The sequence below is a fragment of the Carettochelys insculpta genome, chromosome 27, assembly GCF_033958435.1.
Source record: "Carettochelys insculpta isolate YL-2023 chromosome 27, ASM3395843v1, whole genome shotgun sequence".
Lineage (NCBI taxonomy): Eukaryota > Metazoa > Chordata > Testudines > Carettochelyidae > Carettochelys > Carettochelys insculpta.
Window position 1 is genome coordinate 16,413,166 of NC_134163.1, and position 18,893 is coordinate 16,432,058.

Below are 18,893 nucleotides of genomic sequence, written 5' to 3' on the forward strand. Positions count from 1 at the left end.
CAGACCCGCACCTCCTCCCATGCAGTTTGAGAAAGACACTTCAGATTCTTAAACCTGGAGTTGACTGCTGTAGCTATCCTTACAAATCTCACATTGGTACCTTCTTTGTGTTTGGTCATATGTGCAGTGAAAGCACTCTTAAAATGAACAATATGTGCTCGGTCATCTTCCAAGATAGCGAATAACATGAAATATGGCAGAATATAGATGTAAACAGAGAAGACATACAGTTCTCCCCCCAAGAAGTTCAGTCAAAAGTTAAAGATTTTTTTCCCCCCTTCAATGAGCATCATCAGCATGAAAGCTTCTCCTCTGGAATGGTGGCCAAAGCATCAAGGGGCACACGAAAGTTTAGCATATCTGGCATGAAAGCAAGAACTTTGCAATGTTGGCTACAGAAATCCCATGCAAACACTTGTTCGCACTTGCAAGTGACATTATAAAAAAAAGGGGCAATCTTATTTCCTGGAAATATAAACCATCTTGTTTGTTTTATGATTGGCTGAAAAACAAGTAGGAGTGAGTGGTCTTGTAGCACTAAACTTTTAGATTGTTTTGTTTGAGAGTAATTACTTAAAACACCTTTTAGCTTCTATTTTCATGATAATGGGGTTGCACTGTAGTGCCTGTGTGAGTTCAATTGAAAAATATACTATTTCTTTTATCATTTACAGTATCAGTATTTGTAACAAACTAAAGTGAGTACTGAACACTTGGTATTCTGTTTTGTAATTGAAATCAATTTGAATGTGTATAAAAATCCAAAATATTAAATACATTTCACTTGGAATTCTATTGTTTAATAGTGCAGTTAAAACTGCAATTAATCCCAATTAACTTTAGTTAATTGTGAGTTTACTGTGATTGACAGCTCCGATATGAATACAAACAAGGTGTAGAAGGGTGAGATCTACTAATTCTAAAATTTTAAAAGACATGGGGACCAAAATAACTACAGATAGTACTCATTTTGCTTATTAAATAACCAAGTTGTATGTTAAATACATTCATAATTTTAATATAAAAAGTTAAACACTATATAATTGCTTATACAAAAACATATGAATTTTTTTTTCCTGGTTACGCAAATAAGGTTTCCTACCTGCAAATTTAAATCACCCCTGAAACTAGCAATTTGAAAAACAAACAAAGTCCACAGTCCATCCTTTGTTCACAAGTAAAATGACAGAAAAGTCTTTAGAGAAGAGAGACACAGCACAGCAAACAGCCTCAAAATTACACAAGAAAATGTGAGGAAAAAAAACAAAGACTTGGGTGGGAATTCTGTTTTGGAACAGAAACATTCCTCCTAAAGAGATAAAGGTATGTATGCATACACACAGCCTTACAGTTAAAAGGAAGATGCATGGAAAACAAGCAAAATATGAAAGTGATATTTGAGAAATCCAGTCTGACAAAATGCGAAGACGAACCACTGCACTCTGATTGCCGGAAGCTGTGAATGAGAAACAGGAAATGGATCACTTCACGATTACCTTTTCTGTTCATTCTTCTGGAGCTACCTCACATTTGGTACTGTCTAAAGACAGGATACTGTGTTAGACACATCTTTGGTCTGACCCAGCGTGGACATTCTTATGTACTTCTGACTATTTTACCCGATTTTTTTCGGCAAAAACAAGCTCTGGCTGAACAGAGTGCAAATGAACTGTGAATTATATTTTCATTGTAATGGAAGTGAATATGTTATTTAAAAAACAATGCTTCTGCAAAACTCAACTGAAGAGGCACAGCAGCCTTACAAAATACAACTCCTGAACCGGATAAAGATTTGAGTGTTCTGTGCAATATAAGACAGGAACATCTGTCAGCATTTAACTGCTAGAAAGATCACAGTGGCTTAGAGTCAAGTTCAGAATACAGCACATCCCACAAAAACAAATTTTTGCAGCATTAATTGTAAGTTAACTGAATTGGATTTCCCAGTAGCACAAATAAATGTCTTTGATTTTTGTGAAGGGGTGAGCATAAGAACCCTGGCTTAACTAGCAATCTCAATTCACATGACTTTCTACTACGTATGCACATTCTAGCACATTGTGTGCGCACGCACAGATTCCTTTTCCCACCAATCCCTTTCCTCCTGCCACAGGTAACTGCCCTGAAACATGTACTCAGTCTACCCCAACTGATCTTGTGCACAACCTTAACTCTGACCTCAGTGAGACTGAGATCTTACTTTTACTCTGGAATCACCACTTTACAGATTTCCAACTAAAACATTCTTGGCATGAGCTAGTTATTTGTTTGAGTGTGATTCAGAGACTTGGACATGTGCCTTGTGGATAGTTATTTGCTGAAAACTGAAACAGTTGCTATGAAGCAGGAGTCAATGTTTTTAGTATTAAGGCTGATAAAAATAAAGAGTAAAAAAACAAATAAAAAGTTAACATGAAATAGGTCAGGGATGTGGTGCAGATCAGGTGGTGTGGGAAAAGGGAGCTGGCTTGGACATGTACAGAATGTAACTGCAGAGGCAAATTGGACAGACACAAGCCCTGCTTCCTAGGTCTGCTGCCTCCCTAGTTGCACCAGTCACAAAAGATTTTTTCTATGTCCCCTATTCATTTTGCTTCCCCAAAATTCTTGCAGACCTGCTGAGGTTCACTAGTGGGTGTCCTAACATGACAAACCTAGTAAAGTTTCAGGGGTAACTGTGTTAGTCTGTAGTGTCACACAAAACAACCAGCAGTGATGTAATACCTTAAAGACTAAATTTTAATTTATTATGCAACAAGCCTTCATGAGCGAGACCCACTTTATCAGATTTGGAGCAAAAAATAAAAATCCGGAGGCAGGGGCAGATATATATTTAGTGGGGTGAGGGGTTCAGAAGAAGGAGGAGGGGAAAATGGGGGGAGGGAGGGAGAGTTACACAATATTAACTTAATTTACTCCTTCCACAGATCCTGTGAAGTGGGAGGGGTACCATTCCGATGAATATCAAAAGGTGGGGAAATTGTCCTTGTAATGCCTAAGATAATTGAGTTCTCTGTTAAGTCCCACGTTAAATGCGTCAAACTTGCAAATGAATTCCAATTCAGCTGTCTCCCTTTGTAATCTAGTGGTAATATCAACTTCAAGGCACCCATCCCATGGGGCCACTATAGAGGTGGGCGCATAACTGGCTGGATAACCATTCTCAAAGTAGCTATTAAAGGTTTGCAGTCAGGCTGAAAAGGCATAACAGTGGGGTTCTGCAGGGATGTGTTTTGGGACCACTTCTATTCAATATCTTTATCAACAATTTAGATATTGGCATTAGACAGACAACACTAAGCTAGGGGGAGGAGAGGTAGATATGTTGGAGGGTGGAGATAGGATCCAGAGTGACCTGGAAAAATTGGAGGATGGGGCCAAAAGAAATCTGATGAGGTTCAGCAGGAGAAGCGTAGAGTCCTGCACTTGGAACGGAAGCATCCCAAGCATTGTTATAGGCTGGGGACTGACTGGCTAAGCAGCGGTGCAGTGGAAAGGGACCTAGGAGTTATGGTGGATGAAAGGCTGCATATGAGTAAACAGTGTGCCCGTGTAGCCAAGAAAGCTAACAGCATACTAGGGTGCATTAGGAGGAGCACTGAGAGCAGATCTAGAGAAGTGGTTGTTCCCCTCTCTTCAGCACTGGTGAGGCCACATCTAGAATACTGTGTCCAGTTTTGGGCCCCCTGGTACAAAAAGGATGTGGATGTGCTGGAGCAGGTTCAGTGGAGAGCAACAAAAATGATTAAGGAGCTGAAGCACATGACCTATAATGAGAGGCTGAGGGATTTCGGCTTATTTAGTTTACAGAAGAAAAGACTGAGGGGTGATTTAATTTACTAGCAGCCTTCAACTTCCTGAAGGGGAGCTCTAAAGAGGATGGAGAGAAACTGTTCTCAGTGGTGACAGGTGGCAGAAGAGGGAGTAATGGTCTGAAGTTACAGAAGCAGGGGAGTAGGTTGGGTATTAGGAAAAACTACTTCCCCAGGAGGGTGGTGAAGCACTGGAATGTGTTGCCTAGAGAGGTGGTGGATTCTCCATCCCTTGAGGTTTTGAAGTCCTGGCTTGAGAAGGTCCTGGCTGGGATGACATAGTTGGGGTTGATCCTGCTTGAAACAGGGGGCTGGACTAGATGACCTCCTGAGGTCCCTTCCAGCACTATGATTCTATGATAGAGAGTACGCTTATTAAATTTGCAGATTATACCAAGCTGGGAGGGGTTGCAACTGCTTTGAAGGATAGGCTTATAATTCAGAACGGTCTGCACAAACTGGAAAAATGGTCTGAGGTAAACAACATGAAGTTTAATAAGGACAAACACAAAGTACTCCAATTAGGAAGAAACAACCAGCTTCATACATTTAGAACGAGAAGCAACTGTCTAGTGAGGAGTACTGCGGAAAGGGACATAGGGGGTCATAGTGGACAACAAGCTAAATACGAGTCAACAGTGTGATGCTGTTGCCAAAACAGCAAATGTGATTCTGGGACACGTTAACAGGAGTGTTGTGAGCAAGACATGAGAATTTATTCTTCCGCGCTACTCAGTGCTCATTAGGCCTCAAATTCAGTATTGTGTCCAGTTCTGGGCACCATATTTCAAGAAAGATGGAGAAACTGAAAGAGGTCCAGAGAAGAGCAACAAGAACGATTAAAAGGTCTAGAGAATATGAGCTATGATGGAAAGACTAAAAGATTGGGCTTGTTTAGTTTGGAAAAGAGAAGATTTAGAGGGTACATGGTAGTGGTTTTCAAGTACCTCAAATGGGGTTACGAGGAAGAGGGAGAAATATTGTTCTCCTTGGCCTCTGAGGATAAGACAAGGACCAATGGGCTTAAACTGCAGCAAGGGAGGTTTAGAACAGACATTAGGAAAGACTTCCTAACTGTCAGGGTAGTTAAACACTGGAATAAGTTACCTATCTAGGGAGGTTGTGGAATCTCCATCACTGGAGATATTTAAGAGCAGGTGAGATAGACACCTATCAGGAATGATCTAGATGATGTTTGGTCCTGCCAAGAGGGCAGGGAACTGGACTTGATGACCTATTGAGGTCCCTTCCAATTCTAGTGTTCTATGATTCTAACTTAAATGTACTCCTCCCACAGATCTTAGTAATGACAGGTGATTCCCCTCCTCTCCCACTTATTTCCCCTCTTCTTCCTCAACTCCCACCCCCAGACCCTAGTTTCTTATTTTTGCTCCAAATCTCATGAAGTGGGTTGCACTCACAAAAGCTCATTGCCTAATAAGTAAAATTATTAGTCTTTCAGGTGTTACAGGACTGCTTCCCCCACCCCCCAGTAAACTTTGACACACAGGGAATTTCTTCTCTGAGAGGAAATGAATGTTCAAGTACAACTATCCAGGAAGCTGGATTCACAGCAAGACAGGTAATGATTAAGAGAAGTGACCTGTGAAGATGCAGTATCCTGTACCAAAAAAATTATTTACTGTAACTTTGAAAATTGCCCTTGTCAACAAGTACACCATGACCACATTTCACAAAGGAAGAGAGAATGTAAGAAATCCCAAGTGCAAGAGCATAATGGGGAGAAGAGCACAAAAAAGTACAATTTCAAAATGAGCTGTTCCTTTATTTGCTACAGAATGGAAAAAACACTGATCCCTCTATTAGCAGCATACCTGGAAAATTAAAGCTCTGCTTGCTCACTCCAAATGTATAACTTTGGTAAGGGAAATTCCATGATGAATAGAGGTATTTAAACCACCCTCCAAACATCAATCACAGCATAATCTGAACCACACGGACAGCAGAGCAACTCCCGGAAGAGCGACAACATACCTTTAAACTGCTATACAAATAAACTGCTGTGTACCACTCACAATTAGAATCAAGCCTCTCTCTATTTTGGGGAACAGGCAGGAATTGGGCAGTAAATTTTAAGTCTCAGACACCTAAGGGATGATCTGCAAGACCTTCCCTCTAGTGAAAAGGCCAGAGTTTAAAAGCATGCTCAGCATCCACCAGTGGGTCCAGATTTTTGGCAGAGCATAGCTTCCATTCAGAACACTTCACTACACGGTGAACAACTTCAGTCCAGAAGGTTGGGGGAGGGGGGGAAGAATCCAATATTGTGAGCTGTCTACCTTTAAAAACAGTTGAAAGCAACTAGCCACCTTCTTAATACTCTGAAAAAGTGGAGTAGACTAAGGACATAATTTCTCTTCCCAGAGGCCTAGGGCTCACCTTTGAGATGCTGCTCTCCCTACGCATGTTGAACTTCCCAGGAGTGTACAACATTTGAGAGAATTCTGCCACATAGTATGTTACTCCCTCCAGCTCTAACACTGAACAGCAAAGTATTCATCAATATGCCAATTATTCATGCTTCAGCCCAGGGAAGGCAAACAGTTTGAGGGAGGTTTCAAAAGGTATTTTATGTTGCTGCAGAGACAACAGTTTTTTTTCCCCCCTAAAAGAAAGAGTCCTGTAGCTAGAGGAATTGTTGCAATGCAAGAAATGACAATATCTCTACAAGAGAGAACAATGAACAAAAGAGGAGGAAGAGGGAAAGCCAACAATTCAAAAATTACAGAAAATTAGCAAAAGCATTCGTAAAGCGCCCGTCAGTTTAACCCTGAAGCATGAAATACCAAAATGAAGAACCTGCATTGTTTCATTCATCAAATACCAAATATAAATCACAGCAAGTTTTATTTTATTCCAAAACAATGACACAACTGAACTCGCAAGATCAATTCACTGCACTTAATCTCAGCCTCAGTAGTAAAGAAGAGAAAAATGGAAAAAAAAAGGCAAAAGTCAACAAGTCTGATATAATTATCAAGTCTAGAAAGTCACTGGAGGGTAGAGGGATCGGAGAGGCAATGAATAGTTGTTTGAGATCACTAGGTAAGACCCAGAAATGCAGAGCATCAAATTTCAAGACACTGATATCTGTGGCATCAGCAGTTGCCATGAGGTACAAGTGAAAGCCAATACAATTCACACAAGTTTACCTCAAAAACAACAAGAAGTCCTGTGGCACCTTATAGACTAACTGATATTTGGAGCATAAGCTTTCATGGGAAAAGAGCTGCTTTGAAGCATGTCTTTTCCCACAGACGCTTATGCTCCAAAATGTCAGTTAGTCTACAAGGTGCCACAAGTCTTCTGTATCCACAAAAACAAGACTAACAGGGCTACCCCTCTGATACAAGTTTACCTTCAGTTTAGTAAAACAATCACACACACTTTAAAAAGGCCACTTTAGCTGAAGAACACTGTGGACTGCACACAGATAGAAGCAGAGAAGGTCCAGTAACATTCAAGTTTGAAGACTGTCATTTAATCTCTGCCATAGTTACTGGGAAACTAATACACATTTGTTAACACTTTCACCACTTATGACTGATCAAAAACACAACATCTTCCAATAAACAAAAGCAAAACACAAACACAGCCACTTTGAGGCAGGCAGGTATGAATATGTATACATTCCTACTGAAAACATCAATTGCAGAGGTCTTGAATTCAAAGATAAGTTTGTCAAAATACAGCCTATCAAGGATGTTTTTCATGTGAGATGTCAGTTGCAAGTGCTGCTACTCTAAATATTTTGACTAAGTTTTATAAAATGAAAAGAAAATATACACGGAAATTTGTATGCATAACTGACTTTGGAAGAAACCAGCATATTCACTTTCTAAAGTTACCATACAAATACAGAACTGACATTGACATTTATGTACAATCACATTTTTCATTTGAAGAGCACATAAATACAGATCATTAAGCTGTTTCCAAATTTAAAATTCCAGTAATTTTCTTTAAAAAAAGGAAGCTAAATGATAGGTGGTGGAGGATGTTGTTTTGGGAAGAAATTATCATTAGTTAGCCACACATTTGGGTAGAAACAGGGGAGGGGGCTTAAAAAAATTTGCAGAAAGGTTAAAGAGAGAATGTTTCGTTTCCAAATATTTGGTATGTAGCTTAGATTATTAGATATTTTGAATGGTGTCCTTTTAAAAAAAGGAAGCTGCAGTAAGACACAAGCCTTCAAAAAAAATTAGAATTCCATAAACTCTTTACTGTATTACTTTTTTATATCAGAGGAAAAATATAAATCCACATCTGAAATAAAGATAGTTTATGAGGGAATATATTAGTACTCAGCAATACTGAATGGCAGCAAGGATGATGCAGGACCTGCCAGCAAGGAAGTATCCAAAACAAAACAAAAAATCCTCTTTTACTTTCTATTCTTACCTCTCTGACAGTGGTCATGAGTCCAGCAGCGTTCAATGAAAATGCCATTTATTACAGTAGGTGGGCAGTTGCTTTTTCCTTTCACAGTTCCTGGACATACATCTCCACATTCCTCTTTGTCATCCTTGTTGGCAATGATGTAATTGTCTTCCACAGAGTCTAAAATCCTAGACCAGTCAATTGTGGACAAATAACACAGTTCATTGTTCTTCTCGATCCGCACTGCACCTCGAGTGATGTTCATCAGGTTATAAAGGCCAATCTCTTTCAAGTGAACCATCTCAAAAATGACCAATGCATAGTTAAAGAAGAGATGAGTTCCTCGAATCACAGTGAGGTTCGGAAAAAGCCCCTTTAAACTCTCTAGGCCATATACTCGAAAGAGCAGTAAGTAGTCCGTAATCATCGTCAGTTTGGGAAAGCTGAGATCACGGAAATCTTCAGGCTTGGTTTTAAACATCAGCAATATTTGCAAGTGGCCTTCGATCACAGTGCAGTTCTCAAGCATATTCAAACGCGTTAGGTTATTCCGAATGTCCATGCTCCCACAAACTGGAAGGCAAAGGAACAGAAATAATTGACAACTTTCTGAAAATATTATGTTCTTCAAATCACTTTACAATACACTGCACAATCAGAACACGACTGGGTACATTTCAAAGTAGCACGGCTCAAGTACTTGGAAATACTGCAGGGAACAATCTCGCATATATGTGCTTATCTTGTGGGCTAAATTTCTAGGATTTTATATTTGCTGTGAACAGAGGCTCCATGCTGAAGGAACAGAATTTTAGACAGCGATGTGGCATTCACAAGAGACATAAGCATCTATTCAGCAGATGATTTTGGCAAATATTTAAAGAGAACAACATACCTACCCATGTCAGATTATGCAATTAATACAAAAGGATTTAATGGGAGTAATTGGGCAATACTGAATTGTTTACAGAGGATTGAGGAAATGAAGGACCTATTGTGAAAATGAAAAAACATAGTCCATACTCTCTCCAGTTTGTCCTTTACTGGGGGAGGTGTGATAATGATATTTCTAAACAACTGAGAACATGAGGTTAAGTGTTCCCTTTAGATTCATTTATTTTATTGTATTTGTATTCCAAGATTGGAAACGTTTTCTCTGCAATATCTGGTTAAGCATTTTATTCAACAGAACCAATAACCCAGAGAAGAAGCTGGCAGTGTGAACAATTACAAAGGGCTCACATTGGAAGAAAAAACAGAGAAACAGAAGACCCAGACACCAAAGAAATGTATTCACCATTCTAGACACTGAAAAAAAATTCACCAGGAGATCAATTGCAACAGTTGGCACAAGACTGAATGACAGAATAAAACCCACAAATGAGTCTTTTTACAAAACAAGGCTGAAACTCACAGTATCATAACAAAGGCAATCAATTGAAAGAGCCTGCTGCAGAAATAAGAGGTTTAGCAAAGCCTGAAACAAAACTATTAGGCTATGTCTAGACTGCAGAGAATTGTTGGCAGAAGATACACAAATGATTTGCACAATTTGCGTATCTCCTGCTGACAGGTCTGTCAGGAGAGTCCTTCCCAACATTTGGCCCAACCACATGGGGCCAAATGTCAGGAAAATCCCCTCTGCCGACACCTTCCTTCTTCCTTGTGGGGTGAGGATTACCGGGATGTGGGCAGAAGGCTGCCAGAACAGCAGACTTCTGTCAGGAGACATCAAGGCTTCCAACAGAAGCTTGTAATCTAAACATAGGCTTTCTGAAGTTTATCCACTCAACTATTGTATCAGAGCTCTGGCCTTCTGTCTAGCCACACTGTCAAGTCAAGGAAACAAGTTCAGGTGCAAATTCTGAACCTTTACTCAGCCCATCTTCCCCAAGGCAACAGGGAAGAGGTGGCAGATATCCCTCACTGATTCTTCTTTCCCTTTTCAGCCACTCTAGTTGAACAAACTACATTGCATATGCCTCTATGTTCCCTGTGACCAACAAGCTCTGTCTTACCAGAACAGAATGCACAAGTCCACCACCTTATTCTTCAAAGCAGCTTTGCTGGCTGACCACTTATTTCAGTACCAAACCAAAGTTACCTTCCTTGTTTTTTCTACCTTCCACAGACTTGTAAGTTGTCACTGATCTCTCCAGGCCTTGCTTCATCCCTCTGTTCTTTTAGAGTCATCCTGCTTTGCCCTCTTCACAAAAGCCTGACTGTTCATGCAAAATTCTTCTATCTTCAGCTAACACTGTAACCTCCAGAATATCCTCCGTAAATCTCAATTACCTTCCTAGTCTGATTGAAAACATTTATTTTTCCTCATCTTTCCCTGCACCATCATCTGGAATACAGTTTGTACTAACACTACAAAATTGAATTCCAAAGGGAACCACAGCTGATCTCTCCTTGCAAGAGAAAGGCTGATGGATAACAAAGGATATTTGGAGATAAGGGAAATGAAACCATTCCAGAAAAAACACATACCTTAATTTACAAGTTAATAAAATTTGTATGCACTAGAAAAATGTGCATGGAACTTATATGGTGGATATGTTATCAGCCTAAGGCTCTCTGTATTTTTAACAAATGTGCTGTTTCTTGGCTTTTCTCTTCTCAAAAGGATAGGATAAAACCTTGTAAGAAAAATTATGCGGTGTCTAAAATTATGGACTAAATGGAATCTAGTAACCATTTTTCCATCCTCCTGAATTTCCTATAGTAAGGAAGAAGGCTTGATAGGGTAATAGTCTCCCTTTTTGCACCACAAACCCTCTTGAAAGAATTCTGTTAATGGAAATATTAAAACAAAATTCCGTTGTGCAAGAGGCTTTGCCAGTAGCAGGACAAACTTGCTTGTTGAACAGCACTGAATTCAAGGAGGCTTCTACACGTGTCTGCAGCCTCTGCAGGGCCAGATTCTAGTATGCTTCTTTGCAGCATCCCCAAGGACACATAAAGCAGCAGAATCATCCCTTGCTGGTAAATAACTTCCTAAGTGCCCAATAAGTTGCTTCAGGTGGGCAAGCATGGGGGAGGAGGCCAAAATGAAAAGGTCAGGTGATCGCAGCAGATCTCAATGTGCTGTATCTAACCTGTTCTTGACATAACCTAGAAGATACTACCATTCCCTTAGAATGCATTCTTCTTTTAGAGTGATGTGTGTATTCTTGGATGCTTGTAAACCTTCTGCCATCACAAAACAACAGCGCAAAATGAGCTACAAACTTACTAAAACAGAAAATCAGCATTAACTATGGCAGGATTTTTTTCTTGGCTTTGTTGCTTTTATCCAATCAATCCTACATTTTATTTGAAAGAGGCAATCTGCAGAGAAGAACCTACTAACCAAAATGTGAGTAACTGAGACATATTAAGCCTAACCCAGTATTAGTTATAATGCCTTTAATTACTGATTCTAACCTAGCATTCGGAGTATGTATTAAGTTAGTGCTTCTTAAACTATGTTTCATAGAATACTGGCGTTCATGAACATCACGCAGGTGTGCCGCAAGCATCTGACACTTTTCTGATATCATACAGTGACCATATATATTTTCTGCTATTAAAACCAGATGCACTGTTACTTCTTCATTGCTATGAAACGTGATTAAAATCACTTCATTTTCTTTTTGCTGTATGTGGTGTTTGTTCTTTGGTCTGACTTTTTTTTTTGAAGAAAACTTTCATAGCTGACAAATAATGTGGCTGTTAAGAGGCCAATGGGCCAGGTTAGAAGGCCTACCTTATAAAACTTAACTGCTGTTGTGTAAAATAATTGTTGTAACATCCCTATACCAATCACCTATCTAACTGTATGTAAATAATAACTGTTTTAGTTTAGCATTAACAACATTTACCTCTATGTCTAACTTCATACCTGGATGTAGCAGTATATTTGCTTGTGTACTTAATCAGCAATCTTCCAGTGCAGGTACCAGTAAATGAAAACAAAATGTAACATCATACAGACTTTTTCACCTCAATTGTTCAACTGTATTGCAAATTCTGAACTTTTATCTCAATTACACTATCCAGAGCCAGCATCCTAATTCAATTAACATCTCTGCTGCTCTGATTGCATCAGAAAACACTGGATCACTGCATGTATGTGCTGTTTTTTTTCTTGAGAGGAAGTTTAAAGTACAATTTGGAGTCTGTCAACTGTAACTAAGTCCCTTTAAAAAATGTCAGTTACAAGAGAATAAACTTCTAAAAATTCTTTAGATCAAATGCTGTTCCTGAAACTCTTTATCCACAACTCATATCACACTGTCAGTAAACACTTTTCATGATCACCCCTTTTACCTCCGATCTTTAGAGAAGTACCACAGATCAGAATAAAATGGAATTACTTGAAACTGTTCCTCTTAATCTGAATTGGGATCATTAAGCTTCTTGGTCTTTTTAATTAAAAAAAGCAAAAGTGTAAGATGATTTTTACACACTAAGCTTTTAGCTGGATGTAGGGTGACCTTATCTCCCTGTCCCAAATATGGGAGATGGAGATATGTAGCGGGGCAGCTCCTCCCAGCTCCACCAAGACTCGGGAAGCCAGGAAGGAGGCAGCAGCTGCTGGCCCTCCCCCAGAGCCTTGAGGAAGCAGCAGCGACATGGCAGCTGCCCATGCTCCCACTTCCCGAAGGTTCAGGGAAGTGACTCCTGCCACCAGCTGCACCTGCACAGCTGCAGGGGGACAGCCCAAATATGGGACATTTAGTCCCTTTAAAAAAAATAAGTAGGGATGCCTTTTTGGCATCCCAAATACAGGATAATCCCTCCTAATATGGGACAGGTGGTCACCTGAGCTGGATAGACCTATGCAGCTGTACTGTAAACATGCACATTTATGGCACTACATGATAAAAACCTTCAAAACAGAACTTTAGAAGAGAGATGTTTCTAGAATCAAGACCATGTTCATTTAACTGTTTGTGACAAGCAGATAACTACCTTCCTGCTGTTCTGTTTTACAGATAGGTATGGTAACTATCTGTAGACGACTTAGCACTCTACTAGCACTGCACAAATTAAAGCATTAACTATTAGTGCTATAACTGATGGTCACTATATGGAAAATCAAGACTGAAATTTAGCTACTTTTAAAACCACCTCCAAGGCATGTTCAGTCAAGACAGAGCATTTTGTGCCTCCACTTAATTTCTGTAAATCATATGATGCATTTATCTTTAACTTCTATCACAGCTATCATCCCTGCTTTCTACTGGGGTGTTAAAAGAATTTTCCACAGAAATTTGATTAGCTCAGAGACGTGATACATTTATAAACTTTCAAATCTCCGAGAATAACTCCCTGTCCTCTTGCTTTGCTATATCAGTAAAAAATTATCTCTGCAGGTGCAGAAATCCCACTAGCAGCTTTGAGCAATGCACAAGGGTGGGGAAGGCAGGGAGCATAGGAGGGACCTGCTGGCCAGGAACCACCTAAGCACTCACATCCCAGGCACAGCCTACATTTGGCACCCTAGCCCCTTCCTCTCCACAACCCTCTGCTCCACCATATCCCAAATTTTCTGCACCCCTGCTCCTACACTCTCAGACCCTGCACTCAAACCCCTGCCCCAGATCCCAACCCCTGCACCCTTACCTCAGGTCACAACCCACTCCCAGACCCTACACCCCCTCCTGCAGATGAGAATCCTCTCCTGCACTCATACCTTGTCTTATGTCCTGCATCCCACTCCCCTACCCCAAACTCTCTTCTGGACACAGCCTCCACCCCCAACCCTGCACCCTCTCTATTAATATCATGGAAGAGTACAGCCTTTGACCACTTACCAAATTCTTGCAGTAGCCTCCCATCAAAAATGATTGCCCACTCCTGCCCAAGCTTCTGTTAGCCACCACTCTAAGGGTATTTGTCAACATCTGAGTGACACAAGACTGAATGCAAAGATTTTATTTTAACTTCTACAGAGATCTTCTATCCACTTAAATATAAATCAAACCATAAAATTAAGCAATTTTAACAGGTAGCATTTGCATTAGCAACACTAAACTTAACTATCTCTTAGGCTCTCTTACAGAATAAAACCACCTTTGGTTTTCCAGTCTGAAACAGAGCTCTTCCAATGTCTTTTAGAACTTTTTTCTAGCAATCTTAGCTTTCACTCTACTACAGTAGAGTCAAGCCAGAGAATTACAGGAAAGCAGCAGCCCCAGATTAAATAGGGCCCTGTTCCCCAGGGTAAATAGAGGCTAATGCAGAACAAGCAGGAACTTGCCAGAATCAAACAGGGCTATCAAGCCAATTAAAGTACCTGGAGACAATTAAGAGGTTTCCAGAGGGAAGAGTCAAACTAATCAGAAAACTTTGGGCCAATTAAGAACCAGTTGAGATGGGTTAAAAGGGCTCCTGTTCTTCCATCTCAGTGTGTATAAGAAACTAAGGAGAGAAGGGGTAGTGGAGGATTTTGGAGGAACAAGCAGGTACTAGAGAGAAAAACAGCTGGGTAAGGAAGATGGTAGTGAGTAGCCCAGAGAACTGTATTTATCATATAACTGGTACTGGAAATATTTGGAGGGTCCCTGGCCTAGAACTTGGAGAAGAAAGTGGGCTATGGTTCTACCCACCATGCTCTTCCCCATTACAGCAGGGAGCTAGAACTTATTTTGGTACAGGGGCTGGTTGGCCCTGTACCATTTGGTGGGGCTATAGAAACCATAGAACTTGGTTTCCCTATGCTGGCCAATCATGAGAGTAGCTTAAGCAGCACCCTTGGCAGGAGAGGATGCCTAAACTGAAGGCTGCTCTGAGGCAAGCAATGCACCTAAATATATGGAAGTTAACAAGACTGAGCAGGCACTTTGTCACACTACACACATATAAGCTCCACTACGGATTTGTCTTTCAGAAACTCTTCAGCCAACAATAATACACTCTGTACTCTCTTCTGTGGTTTCCTAAGAGAGACTCTTCAACTGAAGACAGACATTCAAAATGAAGTCCAAGTATCTTGGGCCAGTATGGTCTGGTAGGCAAGCCACTATTTTAAAGCTATGTAAATATGATGCCTGGCTGCAAAAATGTATATTTTTAAGCAACTAAGGCCCAGCTACTGGGATGTCCTCTCTAGATACTAAGCCATTTAGTATTTGAGATCTGGCTTGCTTTCTGATTGGTGTGTTAATTCAAGTTTTCACTGAAGTATTCTACCATAGAAAGCAGGTGCTGTTTATAAAGGGATCAAGACTGAGGGTGCCATCCATCGTATGATAATGGAATTCTAGCCACACAGATAAGGCCTAATGTCCAAACACATCTATTGAACCTCCTCTACTCTTACAGTAGCTTACTGAGTCCAATATAATCAGACACTAGTGTTTAGGATCCTGCAGTAAAACATGTTAAAAATTGCACATTCAAGGGGCTCATGGTGCATTAGAGACCTAAAAAACCTCCTTACTTCTATTTTGTGCTATTCATTTCAAAGCATACAGGAATATGCTATGGGGAAGGCTTGTTCCCCGCACCACACTCCTTGGGTGCTAGAGGCACAAGTAGTATGGACTGATTATGAACATCAATTAAAAAGACAATAGTATTTGGCGATAAGGAAAACCAGCGTAGACAAAACCGAAGCAGACGTTCACGTATCTAGGCAGCAATGTGATGTATGATCTAGACTATAAGAAGAAAACAGAGGCTAGAACAACAAAAGCAAGAGAGTCTGAAGGCACTGGATTTAAAAACTGGAAAAGCAAGGCAATTTACTTAAGAATGAATTGAGTCTTGAAAATGTGTATGCAGCAGCATGTTGTACAGATGTGAGACATGGGTGATAATGAAAGATTCGAAGAGAAGGATATTGGTGTTTGAGAGGAGTTGTTTATAGAACGATCCTGAGAATAGGATGAATGCAGGAGGTCACCAATGAGGAATTACATAGGAAGATATGGCTGAAGAAAACCTGTTGCAGGAAGTTATAGAATGGAAGCTACAGCTATCCAGGCATATCTGCAGAATGAATGATGAGCGAAGAGAGAAGACCCTGGTATTCAGCACAATCGACAGCTTGAATGTCAGATCTTCCTCCCCTGGAGGATGGATAGATTGGTGCAGAGCTAGTTTACAGAAACTAAGCCTCTGTGCACTGCACAGGGAAAGATGAAAGGAAATGGTGAAGGAGCCAAACACCAATAGGTGTTGAGCCAATGGTGGCTGTTGATGATGAATTGTTAATAAACTTAATTCATTGCAAATTAAAACTGGCAATATTCAGAGCAATATTGCTAAATGGGATTTTTTTGGCATATTTCAGTTGTTTCAAAAAAATTAGCAGAACTTTGCAATACACACAGCATGTCCAAATGTGTGCCTTTAAAAGCAGGACAGGAAACTGACCAGATAACAAGAACCTCTCTACTGCACCAAAACTTCTGGGTAAACTGAGACAGAATCAACAGAATTCTCTCTCGCTGAGCACCTCAAACATCAGAAGTAGTGGGAGGGAGTTAAACATCCCTTACTGCTGATTTGTATTTCTTCAGAGCAAGCCAGAAAGGGAAAGATGCTTTCATGACAGCAAATGCACGTGGGGGGAAGAGGGGAGGAAGGTGATAATTGCAAAGTGGGGCTTTTCCCCAGAGCCTTACTTTCATACAAACTATACTGCTGAGCTGCATGTGATCTCCTCTATATCCACTATTTCTGCCAACTAGTAACTAGCCTCACAATAAATTGGGCAATAGCTAAAAAGAAGCTAAATCCTGAAGGAACTGGGGGCTATTTACATGGCAAGGAGTCTGGCTTTGTTAGACTGAATATTGTAAGCATAACTTTTCCATTCAAAAAAATCAAGACATCTAAAAAATAACATTCAGCTTTAAAAATCTGACCCTATCAAGAGGCCACCAACTTTATTGAGACCTCGTTGCTGCTTCCAAAAAAGCATGCTAGTAACATGACTAGTGGGCAATTGGTGCCAAGCATCAAAGCTTCACAAACTAAGTACATTTTGAAGCAAGGAACATACACAAGCTAAGGCGGCACTTTTTTTCTTTTTTGCTGTTTTCCCACTGGTAGACTTAAGTGTCTTGTTGGAAAAGAGTATTTTCCACTAAAATTTAACTTTTAAAAAGGGTTCAGAAGTATTGCTAAAGGAAAGAATCAAACTCTTGATGAATATAAATGGACTAACAAAATTTAACCAGACACTCAAAATACAGGTTTCCTCTAGCAAAAAGGAGAGCCAAAAACCACAATACAGTATCTTGATACTGAATATATAAGCCAAAACAGGATTGGTAATACAGAATCAACTGAATTTTCTGCTTACCAAATACCCAGGTAACAAGTTACAGCAGACAAAGTTATCAAGAACAACTACTTTGACACAAGCCTCTGTTTTAAATTTAAATTCATAGTTTATGTCTAGGAAAGGGAAAAGGTAAATATTAAGTCCTTTACATAGGAAAGAATTTTACTACCAAGAATAAAAGTTCAGTGTTTTGTTTTTTTTTTTCAAAGTACATGGGTGCAACAGTAAGGTTCATGATTCAAGTCCTTTTATTGTTTCAGAGTTAGTGTAGACATACACTATGCAGCTTTAAATAGGGCTGTGACCACACAACCCTGTTTCTAAAAGTCAGTAACAAATGAATATGAAAACTCTTCAAGTTAGCTACTGAAAGAAACTTTAGGGTTAACTTTTTTTCAAAGACAAAGAGTTCTTTTGATGTTTGAAACCTTAAAAAGGGATTGAGCCTCAAATATCTGCTCTGTTGTATTGCGTATATACTAGGCTCCATCACTTCTCCTGCACAAATTGCTGACAAAATTCCCAGTGACCCAAACTCTCCCTAACATCACAATGAATTTGGACCTGCAACTGCAGTGGGAACAGACACAAAGCCTATGTTGCATGCTTGCTCTCTCCACCATACAGCAAAAAGGGAGGAGGAGTTTAAAAACTAAACTCCTGCATCCTGGGTTATTAAGCTAGTCAGTGTAACTTTAGTCCTTTCTCATCAGGCCACCAAGAAAGAATTAAAGGGCAAGGCACAGCAGTTTTTCTAAAATACATGCCATAAAGACAGGCAGAGCCTCTTGTACAAACTAGTTTGTCAGCAATACCCTTAAGGTAGTAAATGGGAAAACCACATCTGTCAGCTTTGGTTTTCAAAATACTGTGACTGGGAGAAATTCTAGAACATAAACCATATTTATAGTAAACAGCTTGGATAAAACCTTAATGACTCACTACTCCAGAGCTCTGTTTCTTTATTCACTAAGTTGACAATAGCAGAACTCATGAAAAGATGATCACAAACCATCAAGGCTACAGGTTTTAAAATGTATACAACCAGCGTTAGTAAGACAATAAAAAAAAACCCTGTGGCACCTTACAGACAAATGGATATTTTGGAGCATAAGCTTTTGTGGGCAAAGACCAGCTTCATCAGATGACTTTTTCATCAGAACATTCATTTTGGTCAATCTAAAAACATGACTTCACACATAATAAACTTTTTTGAGGAATAAGCTGCAAGACGACGAAAGAGGGCTTGCTTCTGTGTTTTCTTATTTCCTGACACGTGCCCAGCTTTACTGAAACGAGGTCAAGAGGGCTACCCAGCAGGTGAGACCTCTGCATGAGAGCAAGAGCCAGTTTCCAACCTACTTTTATAATGGGTTAACAAACAGAAGATTAAT

At 39.9% G+C, this 18,893-nt stretch overlaps 1 protein-coding gene across 3 annotated transcripts in view; it reads right to left on the reverse strand.

Moving 5' to 3' along the window:
• The window catches only part of INSR (insulin receptor), a 97,171-nt gene that overhangs the window by 73,652 nt on the left and 4,626 nt on the right, over positions 1 to 18,893 (reverse strand). For all 3 annotated transcript variants that reach the window (XM_074977984.1, XM_074977983.1, XM_074977985.1), the window contains exon 2: positions 8,235 to 8,786. In XM_074977984.1, the coding sequence (XP_074834085.1) occupies positions 8,235 to 8,786 (552 nt within the window). The remainder of the gene's footprint in view (positions 1 to 8,234; positions 8,787 to 18,893) is intronic.